This window comes from Trichechus manatus, unplaced genomic scaffold (assembly GCF_000243295.1).
Source record: "Trichechus manatus latirostris isolate Lorelei unplaced genomic scaffold, TriManLat1.0 scaffold00165, whole genome shotgun sequence".
In the NCBI taxonomy this organism is placed as follows: Eukaryota; Metazoa; Chordata; class Mammalia; order Sirenia; family Trichechidae; genus Trichechus; species Trichechus manatus.
The window spans coordinates 599,105-621,684 of NW_004444101.1; the positions used below are offsets into that span (position 1 = coordinate 599,105).

Consider the following 22,580-nt stretch of genomic DNA (forward strand, 5'->3'; position numbering starts at 1 on the left):
ACCACCTCCTCTCCCTCCACCACCACCACCACCTTCTCTCCCTCCACCACCACCTCCTCTCCCTCCACCACCACCACCTCCTCTCCCTCCACCACCACCACCACCTCCTCTCCTTCCACCACCACCACCTCCTCTCCCTCCACCATCATCACCACCTCCTCTCCCTCCACCACCATCACCACCTCTCCATCCACCACCACCATCAACTCTCCCTGCACTCCCCCCACCTCCTCTCCCTCCACCAAACCACCACCATCACCCACCCTCTCCTGGGAGTCCAGATGGGGCTGGGGGGTCTGCCTGCCACCTCATATAAGGAGCCTTGTTATATCTTCACAACACCTTGTGAAGGACACACTTGTCCTATTTTACAGATGAGAAAACAGAGCCTCCAAAGGCTGAATGACTTGTCGGGCTCATACAGCTATCAGGTGGCAGAGCCAGGATTCTGACCAGCTCTCTTCCCAATTCCACTGCACTGCCTCTGAGGGTCACATTTTTTGTACTATTTTCATTTAAAAAGATGTATCAAAAGAAGTGCATTTTGAACTTGTCTATCCAGGAAGAAAGAATTGGAGACGCAAGCTCTTGTGTTTCATGTTCATTTTAAACAAGTCAACATGCTACTGGACTAATATTTAAAGACTGAATAAAACCAAAAGTGGTGGAAAGAAATGTCAACGTTCTACCAATGTTTTGAGACTAGAAAACATGCAAGCAACTAATCAACCAAAAAAAAAACACCAACCTGGTGAAAAGAAATGGTGCTCTATGAGAAAGATCCCCCCTACCATGTGCAAGACCAGCTGAGGGATTCAAATCTACCGTCAAAAGAAAAATTAGCACCAAGTGAGTTTCTGTCACCTTCAGGGCCGTGAACAATAATTCCTGTCCAGGTTCCTTTTGTCTTTGGTAAAGTGAAACACGTTCACAACAGAACGACGATGTATCATTTCACTCTGTTGTTGTTAGCTGCCCATCCAGTTTGTCCCCACCTCTTTGCGACCCCATGCCCATGCAAGGAAATGCCTCCTGGTCCTGCACCGTCCTCGTGACTGGACTGTTGTGATCCATAGAGTTTTCATTGGCTGATTTTCAGAAGAGAGACTGCAAGGCCTTTCTTCCTAGTCTATCTTAGTCTGGAAGCTCTGCTGAAACCTGTTTAACATCATAGCAACATGCAAGCCTCCCCTGACAGAGGGGTGGTGGCTGCACATGAGATGCATTGGCCGGGAATTGAACCTAGCTCTCCTGCACGGGAGGCAAGAGTTCTAGCTTGAAGCCACCACTGCCTCCACCATTTCAAGTTCACAGCCCTGTGTTTTGCTGCTAGTCCAGGCACCGATGGCCTCCAGCGCACAGGCTCTACTTAACTCACCTGCTCATGACCACTGGATTCTGGGCGCCCCCCGCCCCACTGGCTTCACACAACTGCCAGCAAACCGCAGGTGGCCCAGCCTCAGTTACCGCACCCAGAAAGGACCTGAGGTACTTGCCGTATCTGGAGGCATAGTCTGGTCTAGGAACCAAAATAATTTTTTGGTAAACTTTGCAAAAAGATTGAAGCTCTGCATCAAAAGGCCGCTGCGTTGTCCCCACGATCAGGACCCGATCGTCCGGTTTCAGGAGTTTCAGGATTCTGGGGAGCTGTTTTTTCAGGCGTTTAGGTTCCATCTGGGAGAAAGGGACAGAAAAAAGCACAAAAAACAAAGCTAGCTCACATATGGAAAAAAGAACCAAGAGATAAAGGATATGTGCTCTTAGAAGGCAGTGATTGCAAAGCTCTGAGGAACACGATTTCTGAAGGTTTGTCCTGAGACACATCCGGGGACGAGCTGGCCATTTCGGGCTCATTCCTCATTCACCTGGGTGACTTCAACGGCTGGCATTCCTTCCCTCCCCCACCTCCCAGTATTCAGACTTGGAAAGTGGGAAGGCAGGAAGCACCTGATGGAACATTCTAGCACCTTGTCCCCAAGAACGGGAAACAGCGTTGGACTTCCAAGCGGAAGGAAGCTAGCTGGGGACTTATAATTAGCCTGTGGTGCTTCTAGTTCCCTCTGGATTGTTGTGAAGGCCACCTGAAGGCTTCCTTGGCTCACAGCTGTAACAATGAGGACCTCACGTCCAAAAAATACCCGGTCATGTAAGGTTGTGAGACTCATCCTCTGAAGGAGAGCTGAGAGAGTGTGAACCTGTGTTCTTTTAGAATGACCTCTACTCTAATGAGGGAGAGGAGAAAGACGCACCGGAGTGCTCTGTTCCGACCCCAGGTGGGATGGCTTCTGGTCTGTGGGAGTCGGATTTTGCCACGCTGCCAGGGGCAATGCAGTGGCTTGGAGCCCACCTCAGCGGGCAGAGAGCATGAGCAGGAAGCATGGGACGGAGCACTGGTGGTGATGGAGAGCCTCCAGAGAGACGTCCCAGCTCACTCTGGGCCATTTTTGCTCCCATTTGGCTCAGGGACAAGTTGAGTGCAGAACATCGAGCCTGGAGTATTAAAAAATGCTCTCTCCTGGTGCTGGCATGGGCCACTCTGTGCAATACCCTTTAGCAAGGGGGGCACCTGTTGTTCGGCCTTTGCACCCTGCAGGCCCGAGTGTGGGGGTGTCCTTCACACAGGAAGAGGGCTGCTGTCATCTAGAGAAGGAAGTGGGCGTTTGAGAAAGTCCACCCTCAGGAATAACAGTGGATAACAGCGGGCACTGGGGCCACAGCCTGGGGGCAGGGGTGAGTGAGAACTGATAGTGATTTGTGGGGCCTCTGGAACAGGGTGAAGCATGTGCATGGGATCCTGGGGAGGCCCTTTAATTGACAGAGTCTCTCACAGACTCTGGCCCTGGAGTTGGGGGGTCAGGACTGGGGCTGGCTAAGCTGCAGTGCACAGGGAGGGAGAAGCAGGTGGTGTTCTGGGACCTGGGGCTCCCTGGAGCAGAGAGCAGACAGCAGAGTGGAGAGAGATGGGAGGGGTGGAGAGGAGACTATGATCAGGAGGGGGCTTCCTGCCCCCAAATCTCCCTCCTGGATAAGAATGTACCCCAAGTAAGGACGGCAAAAAGGGACATATACATACATTCATACACACATACATATATATATGTGTGTGTATATGTGTATTTATATATATGTATATATACACATATACATATACATACATACACATGTGAGGAAGCTGATATATAAAACAGATTTATTGAGATATAATTCACATACCAAAAAAAAAAAAAAAAAAAAAAACTTGTTACTGTTGAGTTAATTCTGACTTATAGTACAAGCCTATAGGACAGAGGAGAACTGCCCCATAGGGTTTCCAAGGAGTGGCTGGTGGATTCGAACTGCTGACTTTCTGGTTAGCAGGCAAGCTCTTTAACCACTGTGCCACTATGGGTCCATCTCAGTTAGTAGTCAAGTGCAAATCTTTTGGGTCACCCAGGGACCATATACCATAAAATTCACCAATATAAAATGCATAATTCAGTGGCTTTGAGTATATCCATACACATGTGTAACCACTGGTACCATTAGCAGCCACTTCAATTTCCCTCCACTCATCCCCTTGAAGCCCTAGGCAACCACTAATCTTCTTTTCGTCTCTGTGGAATTACCTATTCTGGATATTTCATATCAATGTGACTGGCTTCTTCCATTAGTGTAACACTTTCAAGGCTCATCCATGTTGTAACATGTATCAGGACTTCATTCCATTTTATTGTTGAATGATAACCACGGTAGGGATAGAACACATTTACCCATTTGTCAGTTGATGAACATTAGGGCCGTTTCCACTTTTTGGCTATTATGAATAGTACTGTTATGAACATTCATGTACAGGTTTTTGTGTGGACATGTGTTTTCATTTTTCTTGGATATTTATACAGAATTGCAGGATTATATGGTAACTATGTTTAATCTTTTTATTTTAGCTGTTACTTTTAGGTCTTTGATACATTTTGAGTTGATTTTTTGTGCATGGTGTGAGGTAGGAGTCCAATTTCATTCTTTTACGGTGGATATCCAGTGGGCTCAGCACTATTTGTTGAAAAGATTATTCTTTCTCAATGAATGATCTTGTCATCTTTGTCAAAAATCAATTGACCATGAGTTTATTTATGGACTCTCAATGATATTCCCTTGATCTGTATGTCTATCCTATAGGGTCGTTATGAGTTGGAATCAACTCCATGGCACAACACAACAACAGCAAATGCCAGCACCACACTGCTTTCATTGCTGGGATTTTGTAGACAGTTTTGAAACCGGGAAGTGTGAGTCTTCCAACTTTGTTCATTTTTTTCAAGGTTGTTTAGGCTCTTCTGGGTCCCTTGAATTTCAATATGAAAATTAGGAACAGCTTGTCAATTTATACAAAGAAGCCAGCTGGAATTTTGATGGAGATTACATTGAATCTGTAGGTCCGTTTGGGGAGTATCACCATCTTAACAATATTAACTCTTCTGATCCAGGAACTTGGGGTGTCTTTCCACTTCTTTAGGTCTGCTTTCAGTTCTTTCAACCATGTTTCCTAGTTTTCAATGTATAAGTCTTACACTTCTTTGGTTAAATTTATTCTTAAGTATTTTATTGATTTTTTTTGACGCTACTATAAGTGAGACTGTGTTCTTAATTTAATTTTTGAATTGTTCGTTGCTTCTGTATAGAAATACTACTGATTCTTAAAATAGTGATCTTGAAATCTGCAACCTTGCTGAACTTGTTTATTGGTCCAAATAGTTTTTTAGTATATTTCTTAGGATTTTTTATATATAAGATGACACCATCTGCAAATAGATAGTTTTGCTTCTTCCTTTCCAGTCCGGATGCCTTTTATTTCTTTTTCTTGCATAATTGCGCTGGCTAGAATGTCCAGTACACTGTTGAATAGAAGTGGTAAGAGCAGAAATCCTTCTCTTGTTCCTAACCTTAGGGGAAAAGCTTCAGTCTTTCACCATTGAGTATGATGCCAGCTGTGGGTTGTTCATAAATGTACTTTATCAGGTTTATTCCTACTTTGTGGATTTTTTTTTTTTTAATCATGAAAGGGTGTTGAGTTTTGTCAAATGCCTTTTCTGCATTTATTGAGATGATTATGTGGCATCTGTCCTTTATTCTGTTAATACAATGTATTACATTAATCGATTTTCAGAGGGTAAACCAATCTTGCATTCCTGGGATAAATTCCATTTGGTCATGGCTTCTAATCCTTTTTATATGTTGTTGGATTGAGTTTAGAGGGGATTGTTTGTAACGTAACTCACAGAAGAGAAAGAGATGGGGACTCTCACAGTGATTTGATTCCAGTCTTGGCTCTGCTCTGAACTCCTATGTGGCCTCAGGCAGCTTACTCAATTTCTCTGAACCTTAGTCCCTGCATTTATAAAATGGAGACAATGCTAGGACTACCTCACTGGGGTGCTGTGAGGATTACACGATGTGATGTGTCTGCCTGGCAAAGAGTAAGTGCTCAATAAATGATCATTGGCGTTTTATTCTGAAATACAAGTCCAGATGAGACATCGACATGGGGTCAGCTCTGTGGAAGGATCACTGGTGGCGCAGTGTGTAAAGTGCTCGACTGCTAACTGAAAGGTTGGCGGTTCGAACCCACCAGCCTCTCTGCAGGAGAAAGATGTGGCAGTCTGCTTCCGTAAAGATTACAGCCTTGGAAACCCTATGGGGCAGTTCTTCTCTGTCCTATAGGGTCGCTATGAGTCGGAACTGACTCGACGGCAGCAGGTTTTGGGGCTGCTCTGTTGAGGAGTAAGGTTTTTAAACAGGACAGTCAAAAAACAAAAAACAAACAAACAGGGGCTTTGCAATTTGGAGGAAACTAGCAAAACTGCCAATAGCGCTCAAAACCACTGTGTAAAAAGCCCCCATCAACTTCCATTGTACTGGATGATGTCTGTGACACTCAGTTCTAACGAGTCGCCTCTGGGCCCCGCGCCACACCGGAAAAGCTCTCTGCTAAGACTTTGGAAGGAGTCTACACCTGTGCCGGGAAGCAGTCCACAGCGCTTAGGTGAGGCTTAGAATATTTGCCACACTTGGGGTTTATTTCACCAGGATGAATCCAAAGCCTTTTCACAAAAGGTGGCGGAAAGGTGGTTATATTAAAAACATTTTAAACAGTCCTTTGAAAATGCAGGAGGAGAAGCACTTTGGGGTGGTGGGCAGCAAGGGGCGAGGAGAGGAGAGCTGGGTTGGGCCGGGCTGAGTTTGAGGCACTGTGGGGTGGTGTCCGGTGGGGGATTCCAAGTGCACCCGAGGCGTAGGCCGGGGATGGAGCTCAGCTGCCACTGGTGCAGGAGACGGTGCCCACGGAGGGTAGGGGAAGAGGAAAGAAACAGCCAGGCGGGAACCTCAGGGAGCACAGACACAGGCAAGGGGAGGGGGATGTATGTGACACCGAGCCAGTTTCAGGGGAGAGTCCAAAATAAGACGAAGAAGAAAGGCCTGGCGATTTACTTCTGAAAATCAGTCAATGAAAACCCTGTGGCTCACAACGGCTTGATGCCGTCGTGCACGGGGTTGCCACGAGTTCGGGCCGACTTGATGGCAGCTACAATAATAGAAGAACACAGAGGAGAAATAGCAGGAGCTGCCGGCGGGTGTGAGTGGACCCAGGAGAGCGCTGTCATGGAAGCCGGAGGGGAGACTTTTAAGCAATGGTAGACTTGAAGCATGCTGAATGCAGCAGAAAGGGAGAGAAAGCAGGCCGAAGCATTCACCGGCAAAATCGAAGTCCAAGAAGAACTCTGAGAGAGCAATTTATAGGGCACGGTGAGGGCGGCAAGCGGATGGTGGTGGGCTGAAGCGGGAGTGGGGATGGTGAGAGTGGACTGGTCTTTCAAGAAGCCTGGCAGAGGGCAAGGCGGTGGGGGGTGGTGGTGTGTGTGGCTGCGACGTGTAGGGTGTGAAGGAGGGTCCCTGTGAGGCTGGAGACTGCGACTCCATGGGGGCAGAGGGCCATCTTGCATAGTCCGGGACCTTCCCCAGCAGACCAGTTACCATGGTAACAGCGGTGCTGCCCTGCCCTTCCTGGGGCAGGAGATGGTACTCCAACCTGCGTGTCCTGGAAAGGCAGGGACACCTGGACTCAATGAATCTATTTGGATAATGAATGTTGATCCTGGGCTTCGTCCAGAGCAACATGGTAGAGTCCCACTAGGAGGGGACGGAAATGAAAGGTGAGTTCATTCAACCCATAGCCCCTGCACTCGGGCCACCCCGTTCCAGTTCAGAGACGCTCATTATGCATGCATGAGCCCCAAACTCATCGATCACGCCTGCGAACATCCCCACCATCACCTGGGAACCAGCCGCTGGGCCTGCCAGCCCCGCACAACTGTATTATCGCTGGCCATTTCAAATTAGTGGCTAGCATCCACACAGCAATTTCAGTTTGCTTTTCTGCAGTCAGCGCCACGAAACAACCGCAGCTGCCAGCTTCAACAAAGCAAGCAATTCCCTGGCGGAGGCGCCATTGTGATGTCAGGGAAGGCTCCCGCTAGACAAAGTAACGAAGGGTAATGGTGCAGAAAATGCAGGCACGGACGGTGGAGCCTCACTCTTTACTGCCTGCGCCTTGCGCACAAACAGCTGACCCACTGCACCCACCGCTCCTAGGAGGGGGAGAGGCCTGGGGCAGGGCCGGCGTCTGCCAGGGGCAGGGGATGCTGTTGAAGTGGCAGGGACGGGGCCTGGAAGGGACAGGGGCCTAGAGCTTGGACCATCCTGAAATCCTAGGGCTGCAAGGGCTTCTTGTGTGTGTGTGTGGGGCGGGGGGCGGTCGTGGTGACTGGAGGTTGTGAAGGACCGTGGGGAGGAGGAGTGTGGTAGGGAGGATGGAGATTCCAGAGAAGTCGAGAGGTCCCCAAGTGCAGTTGTCCGGGTCGGCCTGGAGCGGACCAGAGGCAGGGAAGGGTTGGCTGTGGGTGCGGGTGGACTCTAAGTGCCCCCAACGGGCTGGCCTGCGGGTAGCTGGAGGCCGTGGTTTGCGTTCAGTGTCTCCCTGCGTCCTGGAGGCCTGGGCTGTCGGGCGACCTGACTCTGAAGGTCAGCTCCGAGGCCACCCAGCTGTGGGCCTGTGGGAGCCTTGGTCCTCTTCTGTAAGCAGGGGGCACAGTGCCCCTCCACCCCCCAAGGCTGCCTGGTGAGGGAAGGCGTTCAGTGCGTGCCGCTACCCCCAGGGCCTCCTCGCCTTCCCAGAGCCCAGAGGCCTCGTGTTCCTGGGCACAGCTCGCCTCGCCAAGCCTGCCCTTCTCCATGGCCTTGCTGCTGACGGCTGTGTGACCACCATGTACTTTACCAGCAGAGTGGCCACAGCCGAGGGACGAGGTGGGAGGGTGGCCTCAGTCCCTGTGGATGAGATTTTACTTCAGGGCTTCCTGGGACCCCTCAGTCCAGTGCATCTGTTTGTACTCTGGCTGGAGCCGATGGAACGCCCCAGGTGTCTCTGCAGACAGACCTTCTCTGAGCCAGCACCTTTAAGATCTGGGCGCCTTTGGGACAGAGGCTGGGTCAGGGTGGAGGCGGGTGGTCTGGGTGCTGGAGCTGGGGGCCGGGACCGCTGGGGCGAGGGTCTGGGTGCTGGAGCTGGGGGCCGGGACCGCTGGGACGAGGGTCTGGGTGCTGGAGCTGGGGGCCAGGACCGCTGGGGCGAGGGTCTCGGTGCTGGAGCTGGGGGCCAGGACCGCTGGGGCGGGGGTGTGCAGCCTCTTTCAGCTCCGTCTGTGCCCGGGATGGCTCAGGCCCCGGGGCTGGCCTTGTGGGTGATCTGGCATCCAGGGACCCTCCGCTTGTCAACAGGCGGTGATTTGTGCTCTTCACTGTAATGCCCCTCCGCCTGCAGACTCTTCTAATACAGAAGTAAACAGAAGAGACGTCCGACTGTCCACAGCAAAGACTGCCGTCGCAAAGAACTTCATTTTCTACCAGAATGAAACGAACCCATGACTGTGTTCGGGGCAATCAGACAATCTCCGTGTCAGTAACACAGGCGGGGTCGGGGAGGCCGCGGGGTTTCCAGCTCCGTCTTCATCCCTGTCACCTCCCTCCTGCCCTGCACAGTCCCTCCCTCTATGTGCTGTGTCTAAAAATCCAGTTGCCAATGAACCGATCCCAACTCATGGCGACCCTGTAAGTGTCAGAGTAGAACTGTGCTCCACAGGGTTTTTAATGCTGATTTTTTGGAAGTAGATAGCCAGGACTTTCTTCCAAGGTGCCTCTGGCTGGACTGAACCTCCAACCCTTCTGTTAGCAGCCAAACACGTTAACCCCTGGCACCACCCAAGGATTCCTGTGCTGTGTCTCCTGAGCCCATACTTCATTCCTGCCTTCAGCCCCCCCTCAAAGCCCCCTCCCAGCCCTTCCCATTGAGTCTCTGGCTTCTCATCAACGAACGTGTCATATTCCTTTTACTCTCCATGGACTCAGGTGTGCAGGTGAGTGGAGGGCTGTAATGACTGATGGCAAGCCGACAGCTCAAAGGATCACGGGATAGAAGGCTTTGTGACCTCAGCGTGTATCCCAGCTGTAAGGGGTTTGAATAACCTTCCTGTCAGCCCTTTCACTCGACAGTGAAGGAAGCAGAGGCTCAGAGAGGTTCAGCTGCTTGCTCTAGGACACACAGCTGTGAGGTGAACAGCAGAGCAGGCCTGGGACCCACATATCTGGGTTCCAGGCAGGAGTCCCCCACGACCTAGGCTGATGTCCAGTCAGACAGAGTAGCCCCTGCCCCTCCAGGAGACAAAGCTTCTGTCAGCTGCAGGTTCCTGACACCTTGGGTTAAACACTGCCCTGCACTGCTCTTTAGATTTATGGTCTCTGTCATAGGAATCTCCGCTATCAATTTTGCAAATAAGAGAACTTTTTTTTTTTTTTTTTCAGTGTAGGAGTTTAGCCAGCAGAGGGAGCTAACTACCAGAGTCCCAGATGAAATAATAAATGAGTCCTCCTAACCGTCTCTGAAATGGCAGGGCAATCAAGGCTCATTTGGGGAAGAAAAGATTGCGCTCCCATTCTTTACCCAAATCATCTCTACCTGCTAAAAATGATGTATAATACATAAGGATCAAAAGTGATTAAAACGCTTATGAATTTAATCAGAAATTCAGTTAACCACTATTTGCTCTTGTGCAAATTGATGTGGAATAACAAGCATGTGTATCTGCAAATTTTTTTTAACTCGTGGGAAATTTGCTGGCGATTTGTGGGGGGAAGTGTAAGGGAGGGGGCCATTGAGAGGAAAGAAAAGGAGGAAGGAAGCAATTGAGAGAGCCCCCCGGGGGGGCCCCAAACGCGGGCCACTTAGCAGGTCTGCGGATGGCCTTTGTTCACAAATTTCAGACCTTTGCTATTAATTATTATGAACGATAGGAAATCCTAATAATAACCCCTCTGTGTGCCATTTAGAGAGAGCTCTCTAAATCATTGCTTACCTCTGAGTCATATGTTTGGGTTTAAAGTCCCCTCTCCCCCTCTTCCACACCTTCTTTCATTTTCTTATAGATTATGCCTCATAAAATTGGGCCACTGGGTCCTTTCACACGCGCGAGTCCTGGAGCCCCGAGAGAGCAACGTGGGACGTTTAAAGCCCGTGCGTTTCCGTCCTCCTTTGAAATTGCAAGAGCGCCTCAAAAAGCAGAGGTGGTCCCCCATCAGGGGCCGGGTCAGGGGCCCAACGAGGAGGAAGGAAAAGGCCGAATTAAACGGTGGGGACGCTCTCACCTTCTTTTCATTGCTGGGCACTTTTTTGTAGAAGGTTTTTTCTGTTTCCCCAATCCACACCACAGACGGCTGGAGCTGCCGAGCCACCTATGAAGGAGAAAGGAGAGACTCGCTTGAAAACACCATTTTGCTCTTGGGCACACATCTGATCCCTCCGCGGGCTCTGACATCTGGTGGCTCCCCAGGACGCTGGTGACAGCTGCCAGAGCAGTGCCTCCTGCCGACACGGGGCACGCAACGTGCCCCACCGGATGTACCTCCTTCTGGGCACGTGGGCGCAGCCACGACCCCGCCCACTCTAGGGCCCTGTGGCCAGCAGGTACATGGAGTTGGCACACTCCGCTCTGGCACCCCAAGGCACCCCTCAGTTGGCTTGAAATAAGTGAAAACGAAGGGAACTGGGCCAGGAGTTTTAATTACAGTCTACTTGGGGTTCGCAGGTCTATTCAAGCTTGCCAGCCAAGAGGAAAACCGCTAGTTACAGGGCCCGGCGATGCTGTTTGTCCTTCTGGGTCTGGCGGTGCCTTTGTGGCCCAGGCTCTGGCTAGAAGGTGGTCACAAGCCTTGGCACACCCGTGGCTCATCGCGCACGTTCGACAATCTCTTCAAAGCACCCCACGGCAGTGGAGTGCAGGCATTTTTGCAACAACCTGTGCTTTGTGTGAAATGGTGACAGATAAAAGGCTGCGCAGCCACAGTGAGTGGAGTGTTATGTATGCCTATTTTTGTATTTCTTAAAACATCGTGAAGGCAGCAGGCGTGATTTTAAACTGACAGCCTTTCAACATGCGGTGGCAACATGTCCAGGGATACTGCAGCCGCTCCCTCTGTCTCCCCGGTATGATGGCAGGGCTCTAAAGCTGATTACCAAAGTTCAAAGGCAAAAGTGGGCCCTGGTTGAACTTGATCCTTGGCTGGTACAGCACCGAGGCTGGTAGCATTCACAGCCCCAGCACGCGAAGGTGGGCGGAGAGAAAGCAGCACTGGCTGAGCGCTGTTCCATCGTTTTTCTTCTTCAGACCCAGAGCCGCAGTGCTTCAGACCTCAGAGGCCCACGTTTCCATCTCAGCCACCGAGGCAGGCGATGTGAGGACAATACGAGCACCAAGCAGTTAAGGAGCCGCCAGGCGTCAGGCATCCATCCACCCAAGTCCCACGCAGCATCATGCTCAGTAAGAGCCAGCGCAGGGCAAATACTTCCTGAGCCTGAAGGATTCACGCATGACGCTGTGACTAATCCTCACTGCAGCCTGTGAGGCAGGAACTGTTATCCCTGTTTACAGATGGGAAAACTGAGACTCAGAGATGTTAAGTGACCTGCCCGAGGTCACACAGCTAGAAAGTGGCAGAACCAGGATTCTAGCCCAGGCTGATGGCTGTGGGGTCTGTGTTGGAACCACAAGGCCACATACAAATGCTGTATCATTTACTCTTCACCACAGATAGGAGGGGTGGGCCTCGGTGACCCTGTTTAGAGGTGGAAATGCTAAGTCCCTGAGAGATGAATGAGTGGCTGAGTCGAGATCAACTCAGACACCAAGATCTTCTGGCCCCAAAGGCTCTTTCCTACATCAGGCTGAGCACCAGGCCTCTACCCCCAGCTCTGCTGAATTTGGGGGTGGCCTGCATTCGTGGGCACTTTATTTTGGCCCTGACATGTGAGTGTAGTTTTGGCACCAGAATCTGAATAGATAATGACTCTTCGCTAGTTTTAGAACATTAGAGAAAAAGATCATCGTGTATTCAATCTGGCTGTTCGCTTAAAACAATTTTTGTTGTCCATAAAGACCTTGTTTTCTCAAATCTAAAATCAAGGTATAGATTATTAGTTACAATACCTTGTTTCTGGAATCATGAAGCTATTTTATTTAAAAACCTAGCCAGAACGACAGCTCATCATGGCATATTAGCAGCAGGCCCTGCCGCTCTGCCCCGAACAATCACATCTGTCAGACAGACCAAACATGCTCTCAGTCATCTCCCCACCCTCCCCATTCATGATTTTTAGTTAATAAAATCAACCCTCTTAGCTTTGACAAAAGCCCACCTCTGGGCTTGATTTAAATAAAAATCAACTCTCTGGTATGTCAAAGCAATGTATTAAGTCTTTTTCCAGCTTAAAAATCCTGATTCTATGCAGAAGGGCCAAGTGTGAAATTCCGAGCTCTTGAGAAATCCAACAGGACCAGGCAGGAGAGAAACTTAGGAATAGACGCAGGCAGGAGCATGGGCCTTCGGGGCCAGATCTCCCCAGTCCTCCCTGAGCCAGCCAGCAGTGACCACTTGCTGGGTGTCCAGCTCTCTGCTAGACAGTGAGGCTGGGAAAAGGGACAGGGTGTGGGTCCTCCCTGAGCTGTGTGCACCCCCAGTTGGGAAGCCATGCGAAATGGCACCCAGCCAGAGGGTGACTCAGTACCAGGTGCTATTGGAGATGATATGTGCTCTGGACTTTGGAGGCAAGGGGTCACTCTGTGGGGACAGGGGTGGCAAGTGAGGAGTAGGTGGAGGACATCCTGGATGAAGGGTACAGCCTTCTCTTTTTTGAACAAGTCAGTGGTTCTCATTAGAATCACCTGGGGAGCTTTGAAAATATGATACCAGGTCCATCCCCGGAGATTGTGGGGTAACTGGGGTTCTGCCTGGGTGCTGAGAGTTGTTAAAGCTCCCAGCTGGGTCCCAGTGCACAGCCAGGGTCGGGAGCCACCACCTCAGTGGATTCTCACCATGTACTGGCTTAGATACACTAACCTTGGCCTTGATGTTGGGTTCCCTAGGACTCTGTCCTGGTTTCACTGCATCCACTCCTCCAGTGCAGTCTGGAGAGTGATCACATGCACTCCGGTGGCTTCCATAACCTCCTATCTGTTGATGATGTCTAAGCCCACGGCTGGAGCTCCAGGCCACATCCTCCCCAGAGCTTCACACCCCTACATGGCACCTGCCTCCCTGGAAGCCCCCAAACTCCAGACAGCCAAAGCTAAACTAATCTCCCTCCATCCCACAGACCTGTTTCTTACCCACGCTCCCTGTGTGACCCCTTAGTACCATTTCCCAAGCCAGAGACTTGGGTAACTACCCTTGCCTCATCCCTTACATCTAACAATCCTAGAGTTTGTCCATTCCACCTCCTCAACTCTTTCAACTCCAACAATCCTTCCAGTCTCTTGGCTTCTTAGTTTTCTTTCCAGTATATGGCCCGTGTACTGCGGTCGGGGTGTCTGCCTAACTTGCCCGAGAAGGGCAAGCACTAAAGAACCGTTGTTCCACTAAAAACTACTTTAAGTCAAAAGCTTCCATTTTTTTAGCCCCAAGAGTGACTAAGAAAATGAGACAGTACATGGAAAAGATTTTAAGCTCTTAGAAAAAAGATAATTTATAATAAAAAAAGGCAAAAGCCTTACTCTTTCAGTCCCTCTTGAAAACCTTAGTGTTGGAAACTAAAGCCAATGGGAAAACAATTTTCCCATAAACAATTGTCTCTTGTCTTAGGTAACCGTGAGCTTTCCCATGCGCGATAATTCCTCTCCATGCCCATTTGGCGAACAATGGATTTTCCATAGTTACTCTTTGTGAGCCCCGTTCTCCCAATCCAGCGTTCCTTAATGGGAATTATAGGCATGAATGCCAAGTATCGGAGTGCTCCTCTTTTTGTTCTGCTTTTAACAAAGTAAGCACATAGATAGACGTGAGTGATACAAGTCTCACTAACTTAAGATAATTTTGAAACTAACAGTCTTATTTGTTCCACCTGATTTAAGATTGTTTTGGAAACGTGGCCACACAATTCCACTGAATGTGAAAGTTAATGATTGTTCCTTGTACTCATGCTTTTTCAGAATGAGTGGGGGAATTCCACACTTCCTTTATTTTTTAACACACACCTGGGAAGGAATTCCTTTCCCAGGATGTTTACCTGCTTTGGGGGCAGCCCGGGCTGTGCGGAGGACCTTTTCTTTGGGGGTGACGTAGTTTGGAAGGCCTCAGTGTTATCAACTGAAACGGATACATTTGCCAAGAGTATTCGTCAACAATATAACAATACAACTAGCATTCATTGGCAAAGAGCTTTGATATCCATCTTATCACTTCTGTGCTCACAAGTAGCTCATGTTAATTGTACACACGTGCTGTGCCAAGTGTTAGCCCCCTTTTACAGATGAGGAAACTGAGCAGAGAGAGGGCTAGGTAACCTGCCTGGCGTCACAAAAGAAGTGGTGGAGGCTGGATCCAGACCTGGGTCTGTCAGACACAAGGTCTCTGGTGGTGCAAACAGTTTGCACTTGGCTGTTAGCCTAAAGGTTGGCAATTGGAACCACCCAGTGGCACCACAGAAGAAAGGCCTGACAACCTGCTTCTGCAAAGATCACAGCCAAGAAAATCCTATGGGGCAGTTCTATTCTGTAATACGTGGGGTCACCATGAGTTGGAATAGACTCGACTGCAGTGGGTTTGGGTTTGGTTTCTGTCTCTCACACACCCAGGTGTGTGTTTTCAACCAGGCGTCACACCGCGAGTCACCACCAGACAGGAGTTTCCCTCTTCCGGTCCATCTCTTTAGCCTTGCCCTGTGTCATCCTCTGTGATTGTTAAGGCTGTGTGGCAGCTTGGCTGAGCCACGATTCTCAGTGGTTCGGCAGTTAGGATGTAGTCTGGCAGTTACGTAACGATGTAATCACTTCCCTGATGAGATCTGCTATGAGCAGCCAGTCAGTTCAAAGGGAGTTTCCTTGGGAGTGTGGCCTGCATCCAATATATGTAGACTTTCTGGCAAACTCACTGGCTTTGACTCACCCTGGACACTGCAGCAGGCTCCAGTTCATCTGACCTTCAGTTCCTGGGACTTGAGCTAGCAGCTTACCTGCGGCTGATCTTGGGATTCATCAGCCTCTGCAGCCTGTGAGCCAGCAGCCTGCTGCCTGACCTGCTGATCTTAGGTTTGTCAGCCCCTGCAGCTACGTGAGTCAGCAGAAGCCTCCAGCCTCCAGCCTGACCCACGGACTTAAGACTTGCCAGCTTCTACAACTGTGTGAGCCATTGCCTTGATACAAATCTCTCTCTCTATTTATCTGCTGCACTGGTTTTTGTTCTTCTCTAGAGAAGCCAGCCTAAGACATCCTCTATCACCTTTCACTCCAGCAGGGAGAACGTGACAATAATCACTGTCTTGTCCCCTGGTGCAGGGGTCTCTGACCTCCTGACCTTCTTCTGGGGATAGCTCAGTGACAGATGGTGACTGGCTCCGGGCAGAGAAGGGAGGCATGGCATCCCAAAGCTCTCAGGGGCAGCCTCTTCCACAGGAGGACTGCAGGAACTGAGGCTGTTGTACTTGGTGGAAAGAAGACTAAGGGGGCAAGCTGGTGATCTTCAGTGGCTGAAAGCCTGCTTTATGATATTTGGCCCAGAATGTGGCATGGGAGCTGTGCTTCCCTCATCCACAAACATGTATAGCGGACCACGGATGTGCCAGGCATTGTGCAAGCTGCTGGGGGCTCAAAGATCTCTGCGGCCTTAAAGGAGACTGGAGAAACCCCGAGAGTATGGCTCCCAGACACCCCTTTAGCTCACTGGTGAAGTTATCATTGAGGTTCACCTTTTAGCCTGGGAGTGGACAGCCCCGTAAAACCAAATGAGACTAACGAAGTACAGGAGTCCAGTGACAAGGGCCAGAAGGCAGAAGGGGACAAGGAAGCTGGTGATAGGGAACCCAAGGTTGAGTAAGGATATTGTTCATGTGTTGTGAGATTGTTAACCATTGTCATAGGGCAACATTTGTAGTAACTGTTAAATGAGAAACTATTTTGTTCTGTAAGCCTTCATCTTAAGTGAGAATAGCAGCACAATTGGAAGAGCATAGTCAATGTCACTGAACTGTGTATGTAGAAATTGTCGAAACAGTGTATCTTTGGCTATGTGTATTTTCATCAAAAAAAAAAAAGGTTGAGAAGTTAGAGGGTTGACATGTTGTGGGGTTGCTAACCAATGTCATAAAACAATATGTTTACTACTGTTTCATGAGAAACTATTTGTTCTGTAAGCCTTCACCTGAAGTACAATAAAAAAAAAAAATGATTTAAAAAAAAAAAAGATCTCTGAGGCCTTTCTAGGGCAGCCAGGTGTATTGGTAAGACACGGACAGGAGGCAGTGCACAGGAGGGGGTTAGAGATGGGGTGGGGTGGGGCAGGGAGGCGGGAGAGGACGGCCTTGGGGAAGGGAAGGGCTTGTTTCCTTTGCACCACGGATGGACGCTGGATGGCTGGTCCTGCAGGGAGTGTGCAGGTGGGACGGGGTGTTTGCAGGTGCAGGAGGCAGACAGGTGAGTTCGACAACCTGCCCACTGAAAACACCTTTTCTTGTTTTTTCTTTTAAACAATTTATTTTATTTTGTTGTTGTTGAGAATAGACACAGTTCAGGTTTCCACTTGCACATTTCCATGACATTCATTACATTCTTTGAGTTGTGCAACCATTCTCACCTCCCTTTTCTGAGTGGTTTTCTTGCTGGTTTTGCCAAAGAGTATTCATTATTAAATATTTCAGAATACACGGACTGACGTTAACAACACCCTTTGTCCCCACCACCTAGAGCGGATGGCCACACACTTGCTGTCTTTGCAGCTCCTCCAACTTCCGTGTTTACAGAGGTGGGACTGTTGCACATTCATTGCTTTAGATATTGCTTTGTTCACGTCATATGAAATTGACTCCTCCAACATCGTTTTAACATCATGTCCCATAACTGAACCATCCATTCAGTGGGCTCCGTCTTTGCACTAAATCCAACAGCTCTTAGTGAGCACCTTTGGGTACACGCCTGCTTGTTTCTGTAGAATCATTCCCAGCAGTGAAGCTAACTAGGTGGAGGGGCCTGGACATTCTTGATATCTTCATTTGTTGTCACTTGTTGTCAGGTTGATTCCGACTCATGGCAACTCCACGTGTTATGGAGTAGAATGGTTCCATAGGGTTTTCAAGGCTGTGATCTTTCAGAAGCACATCACCAGGCCTGTCTCCTGAGGAGCCTCTGGGTGGGCTTGAACCACCAACCTTTTGGCTAGTAGGCGAGTGCTTCACTGTTTGTGTCACCCTCACATCTTCACAGGTGTCGTCAAACTGCCCTCCCGAAAGGGGGTACCTGTTCACACCCTCTCCAGCAATGAATGGGTGGGCCTGTCTGTCCACACTCTGCGCCTTAACAAGTACTAACAGTAAAAAACTCAGCCAATTTGTTAATGAAAAATGGTACTCCTTGCTCTTTTAATTTTCATTTAGCTATGAAAAGGCTTCGTTTAAATTACCCGTAGATGGTTTGAGGTCATGGACAATTAAACGTAATTAATTTATAATTGTACTTTACAGAAGTTATTTGGGAGAGTTTATGGCAGTTGCCAGTAGAGGGCTCCTCAGCCCTATTAAATCAAGACCATTTCCACCAACGTGTGTTCTTTCAAATACTGCGAAGCTCTATTAAACAATTAAAGCCTGATGAGCTTGATCTTTTATATTCTCCAGAGAAATGCTGTCCAACATCCACCCACAGAATTAGATTCTCTTGGGTTAGGATAGGAGGCCCTGGGTGGGCCAAACCGTTAATGCGCTTGGCTGCTAACCTGAAGGTTGCAGGTTCGAGTCTACCCAGAGGCACCTCGGAAGAAAGCCCTGGTGATCTACTTCCGGAAAATCAGCCATTGAAAACCTGATGGAGCACAGTTCTTCTCTGACACGCATGGGGTCTCTGTGAGTTGGAGCCGACTCCACGGCAAGTGGTTCGGTTTTCCGGTTGGGTGAGGATATAACGGCTCAACAATTAACGGCTGTTTGTGTTCTGGCGCGTTTGCGTTACTAATAGGCTCTCCCTGGAGCTTTGGAAGTCCTCGTTGAGAGGGAACTATCTGGCTTGCCATAGAGGACCAAGGACAACAGAAAAGCTGCTGTCCTCAGCTGCCGAGTCTCAGTCTACCAAGCTGAAGGGACCACCCCTCACTCACTCCTTCCTTCCACACATGTTGACTGAGCCCCTGTGTGGTGTCAGGCTCCCTGGCAGAGGCAGGGACGGCTGGGGGCTGAGGCGTGGTCCCCGCCCGCGGGGTGTGTAGCTTCTTGCTGAGAGCCGGAGATGCTCCAGGAGGTGCTGCCCTGCTGGGGAGCTGCTGGAGGGTCTGAGTTACAGGCCGGGGGCTCACTTCCCTGCACCTTAGTCACCTGTATTCTGCTGAAACACTTGACATGGGGAGGTTTTTTGGTCTGTACTTCTGCTACTTTGAAATTAGACTTTTTGTTTCAGCTTCCTTGTGTTGCTTTTTATGTAATGGTGGAAGCTCCTTCGAGTCCTCACTGGAAGTCCGCTGCTGTACGCCTTTAGGGGTCATCAAAGGGAGATCAGAAGAGGACTAGAGGGTCAGGAGCCCGCTGGGCCGGCCCGGTAGGGACAGAAGATAAACTGAGGCAGAGGAGAGGCCCAGGAGGGGCTGGGGGTGCAGCGTCTCGCGGGGGAGCCTGGGCAAAGCTGACACACTATGGCAGGTTCCCTAGTTTGACTAAGTCCTCCGCAGTGAGGAGCAGACCGCCCGCCCACAGCCCAGAGGAAGGTCAAAAGGGAGAGGCCTCAGCCAGCCGACTGCTCCGAGGGCGCTCAGGTGGGCTTCAAAGGTGTGACGTAGCCTCCTCACAGCAGACACATGTGGGCTGTGTGGTCATCGGCCCCTTCCTGCTGCAGTGTCATCCCGACACTGCCCCGAAGCTGCTCAGTCCGCTCCCCTCTCTCTCTCTTCAGTGAGCTGGTCTTGTTTGGGGGCCAGGTGTAGGCCTTTGTATCATCCATGCTGAATGTCACCTTATGCAGGTGGGACCAACATGTTTATTAAAGATGTCTGCTTTTCTTTTTTGTAATCATCCACAGAAGCAGCAATGTCTCTGCCTGGATTAATCAGGAGTAGAAGCCCCATGGATAACTGGGTGGGGTCCTCTGGTGTCCAGCCATCAGGCTGTTGGCTGCAAGTCCAGCAGGGAGCCCTGGAGGGGTGCTGGGTCAGGAGGAGCCACATGGCCCAGACCTGACACTGGCTGGCGGCCTTCTTCACCATTATCTCCTGCGCCTTGTTCTAGCCCTCAGGGGTCAGATCACTGTGGGAGGCGAAGAAGTACAGGAGGGCCCGAGGGGATGGAGACCATCTCTCCCAAGACCCAAAGCGGCCAGAGAGTTCTCTGATCTGGACTCTGCCCTTGACTTCTGGTGGGAGATTTGGGGGCCCAGGGCCATTCTGACAGGGAAGAGGGAATGCCACAGATGGGGATTCAGGAAAGTGGGATCCTGTGGGCGCAGGCCGAGGGGACTCGGTAGCTTTTAGTTCCTTCTCCTTCCCTGGCCCGGAAGTAGCCTTGCCCTGGAGTCACCATGAGGCATGACATCTAGGTCAATTGGCATAACATAGTTCATAAAGAAAATGTTCTATATCAGACTTTGGCGAGTAGCGTCTGAGGTCTTAAAAGTTTGCAAGCAGCCATCTAAGATATATCTATCGGTCCCACCCTGTCCAAAGCAAAGGAGAATGAAGAAAACAAAAGACACAAGAAAAATATTAGCCCAAAGGACTAATGGACCACATAAACCACAGCCTCCACTAACCTGAGCCCAGAAGACCTAGATGGTGCCCAGCTACCAACACCGACTACTTGATAGGGATCACAGTAGAGGGTCCCGGACAGAGAGGGAGAAAAATGTAGAACAAAATTCAAATTCACACACACACACACGAAGACCAAACTTACTGGTCTGACAGAGACTGGAGGAACCCTCGAGACTGTGGCCCCTGGACACCCTGCTAACTCAGAACTGAAGCCACTCCCCAAGCCTACTTTCAGATAAAGATTAGATAGGCCTATAAAACAAACAATAACACATGTGAGGAATGTGCTTCTTAGTTCAATCAAATATATGAGACCAAATGAGCAACTTCTGCTCAAAAGCAAAAAGAGAAGGGAGAAAGGGACAGGAAAACCAGACAAATGGACACAGGGAACCCAGGGTGGAAACGGAGAGAGTGCTGTCACATTGTGGGAATTGCAACTGATGTCACAAAACACTGTGTGTATCAATTTTTGAATAAGAAACCAACTCGAGCTGTAAACTTTTACCTAAAGCACAATAAAATTTATTAAAAAAATGTATTAAGTATCAATCATTTAAGCTCCTGGGTGGTGCAAACAGTTAAGTGCTCGGCTACTAACCAAAAAGTTGGTGGTTCAAACCCACCCAGATGCACCTCAGAAGAAGGGCCTGGTGATCGACCTATGGGGTACAGTTCTACTCTGACACACATGGGGTCTCCGTGAGTTGGAATCCACTCGATGGCAACTGATTATTAATATTTTTAAAATGTTTCTCACTTGGTTGGAGGAATACATTTCTAGTATTTCCTCCATAAAGAGATGGATATGCTTTTCTATGTATTGCTTTAGTAGAAGAAAGAATTTTAAATAATAGTTGTTCACTGATAAATTAAAAACGTTTCTTAAAGGAAACACCTCCCCCAACCTCAAATCGTTATTCTATTAGAAGCGTTAGCTAACAATAATAATGTACAAATATGTAAAATAAAGGATCCTCCAAAAATAATGCTTGTGAAACAAATCAGAGACTCCTTTTCCCAAGCGTGTTTTCGCTTGTGAAGGGTATTACATGTGAAGCAAATGCCACCTGCCAGAAGTTAAATTACAAAGTTCCCTAACAGCAGCTGGATTCTTTACTCTGTGAAGATTAATTCCGTAATAGAAGTTCTTTATAAAAAGACACGGTAAGCAATCAGGCCCTTACATTATTTCTCCTTCTCCATCAGGTGCCACAGATCCATACTTTGCTGCACGCTAGCCCGACCCTGGCCCTACGCTCACATCACACTCTAATGTGGTGCAGCTAGCTGCCATTGACTTACCAGCACAAGCACAATCTCCTACTTTCCTTTGGTTAATTGAAAGCAAACACCTCTCTGGATGCCGACAGCTCCTCTGTCAGCCACGCTGGACACTGTGGCCTCACTGTGCACCATTTTTAATTGAAAGACTCCCACTCCGCATATTAAACGATGTAGGAAGCATCAAAAGAAGATGGAAGGAATACACAGAGTCACTGTACCAAAAAGAATTGGTTGACATTCAACCTTTTTAGGAGGTAGCATATGATCAGGAACCGATGGTACTGAAGGAAGAAGTCCAAGCTGCACTGAAGGCATTGGCGAAAAACAAGGCTCCAGGAACTGATAAAATACCAACTGAGATGTCTCAACAAACAGATGCAGGACTGGAAGTGCTCACTCGCCTATGACAAGAAATTTGGAAGACAGCTACCTGGCCATCTGACTAGAAGAGATTCATATTTATGCCTATTGCCAAGAAAGATGATCCCACTGAATGTGGAAATTATTGAACAATATCATTAATGTCACAGGCTAGTAAAACTTTGCTGAAGATCATTCAAAAGCGGCTGCAGCAGTGTATCGATGGGGAACTGCCAGAAATTCAAGCCAGATTCAGAAGAGGACTTGGAACCAGTGATAAAATTGCTGATTTCAGCTGGATCCTGGCTGAAAGCAGAGAATATGAGAAAGATGTTTGCCAGTGTTTTATTGACTATGTGTGGATCATAACAAATTATGGATAACATTGCAAAGAATGGGAATTCCAGAACACTTAATTGTGCTTGTGAGGAACCTGTACCTAGATCAAAAGGTAGTTTTTCAAACAGAATACTACGTGGTTCAAAGTCAGAAAAGGCATGCGTCAAGGTTGTATCCTTTCACCATACCTATTCAATCTGTATGCTGAGCAAATAATCCAAGAAGCTGGACTATATGAAGAA

The 22,580-nt window shown here is 49.1% G+C and overlaps 1 protein-coding gene across 1 annotated transcript in view; it reads right to left on the reverse strand.

Moving 5' to 3' along the window:
- Positions 1 to 22,580, reverse strand: part of LOC101343641 (IQ and AAA domain-containing protein 1) — a 64,809-nt gene that overhangs the window by 9,564 nt on the left and 32,665 nt on the right. Inside the window, exons 8-9 of the mRNA XM_023740861.1 lie at positions 10,729 to 10,815; positions 1,497 to 1,674 (exon numbers count right to left, since the gene is read on the reverse strand). Coding sequence (XP_023596629.1) covers positions 1,497 to 1,674; positions 10,729 to 10,815 — 265 coding nt within the window. The remainder of the gene's footprint in view (positions 1 to 1,496; positions 1,675 to 10,728; positions 10,816 to 22,580) is intronic.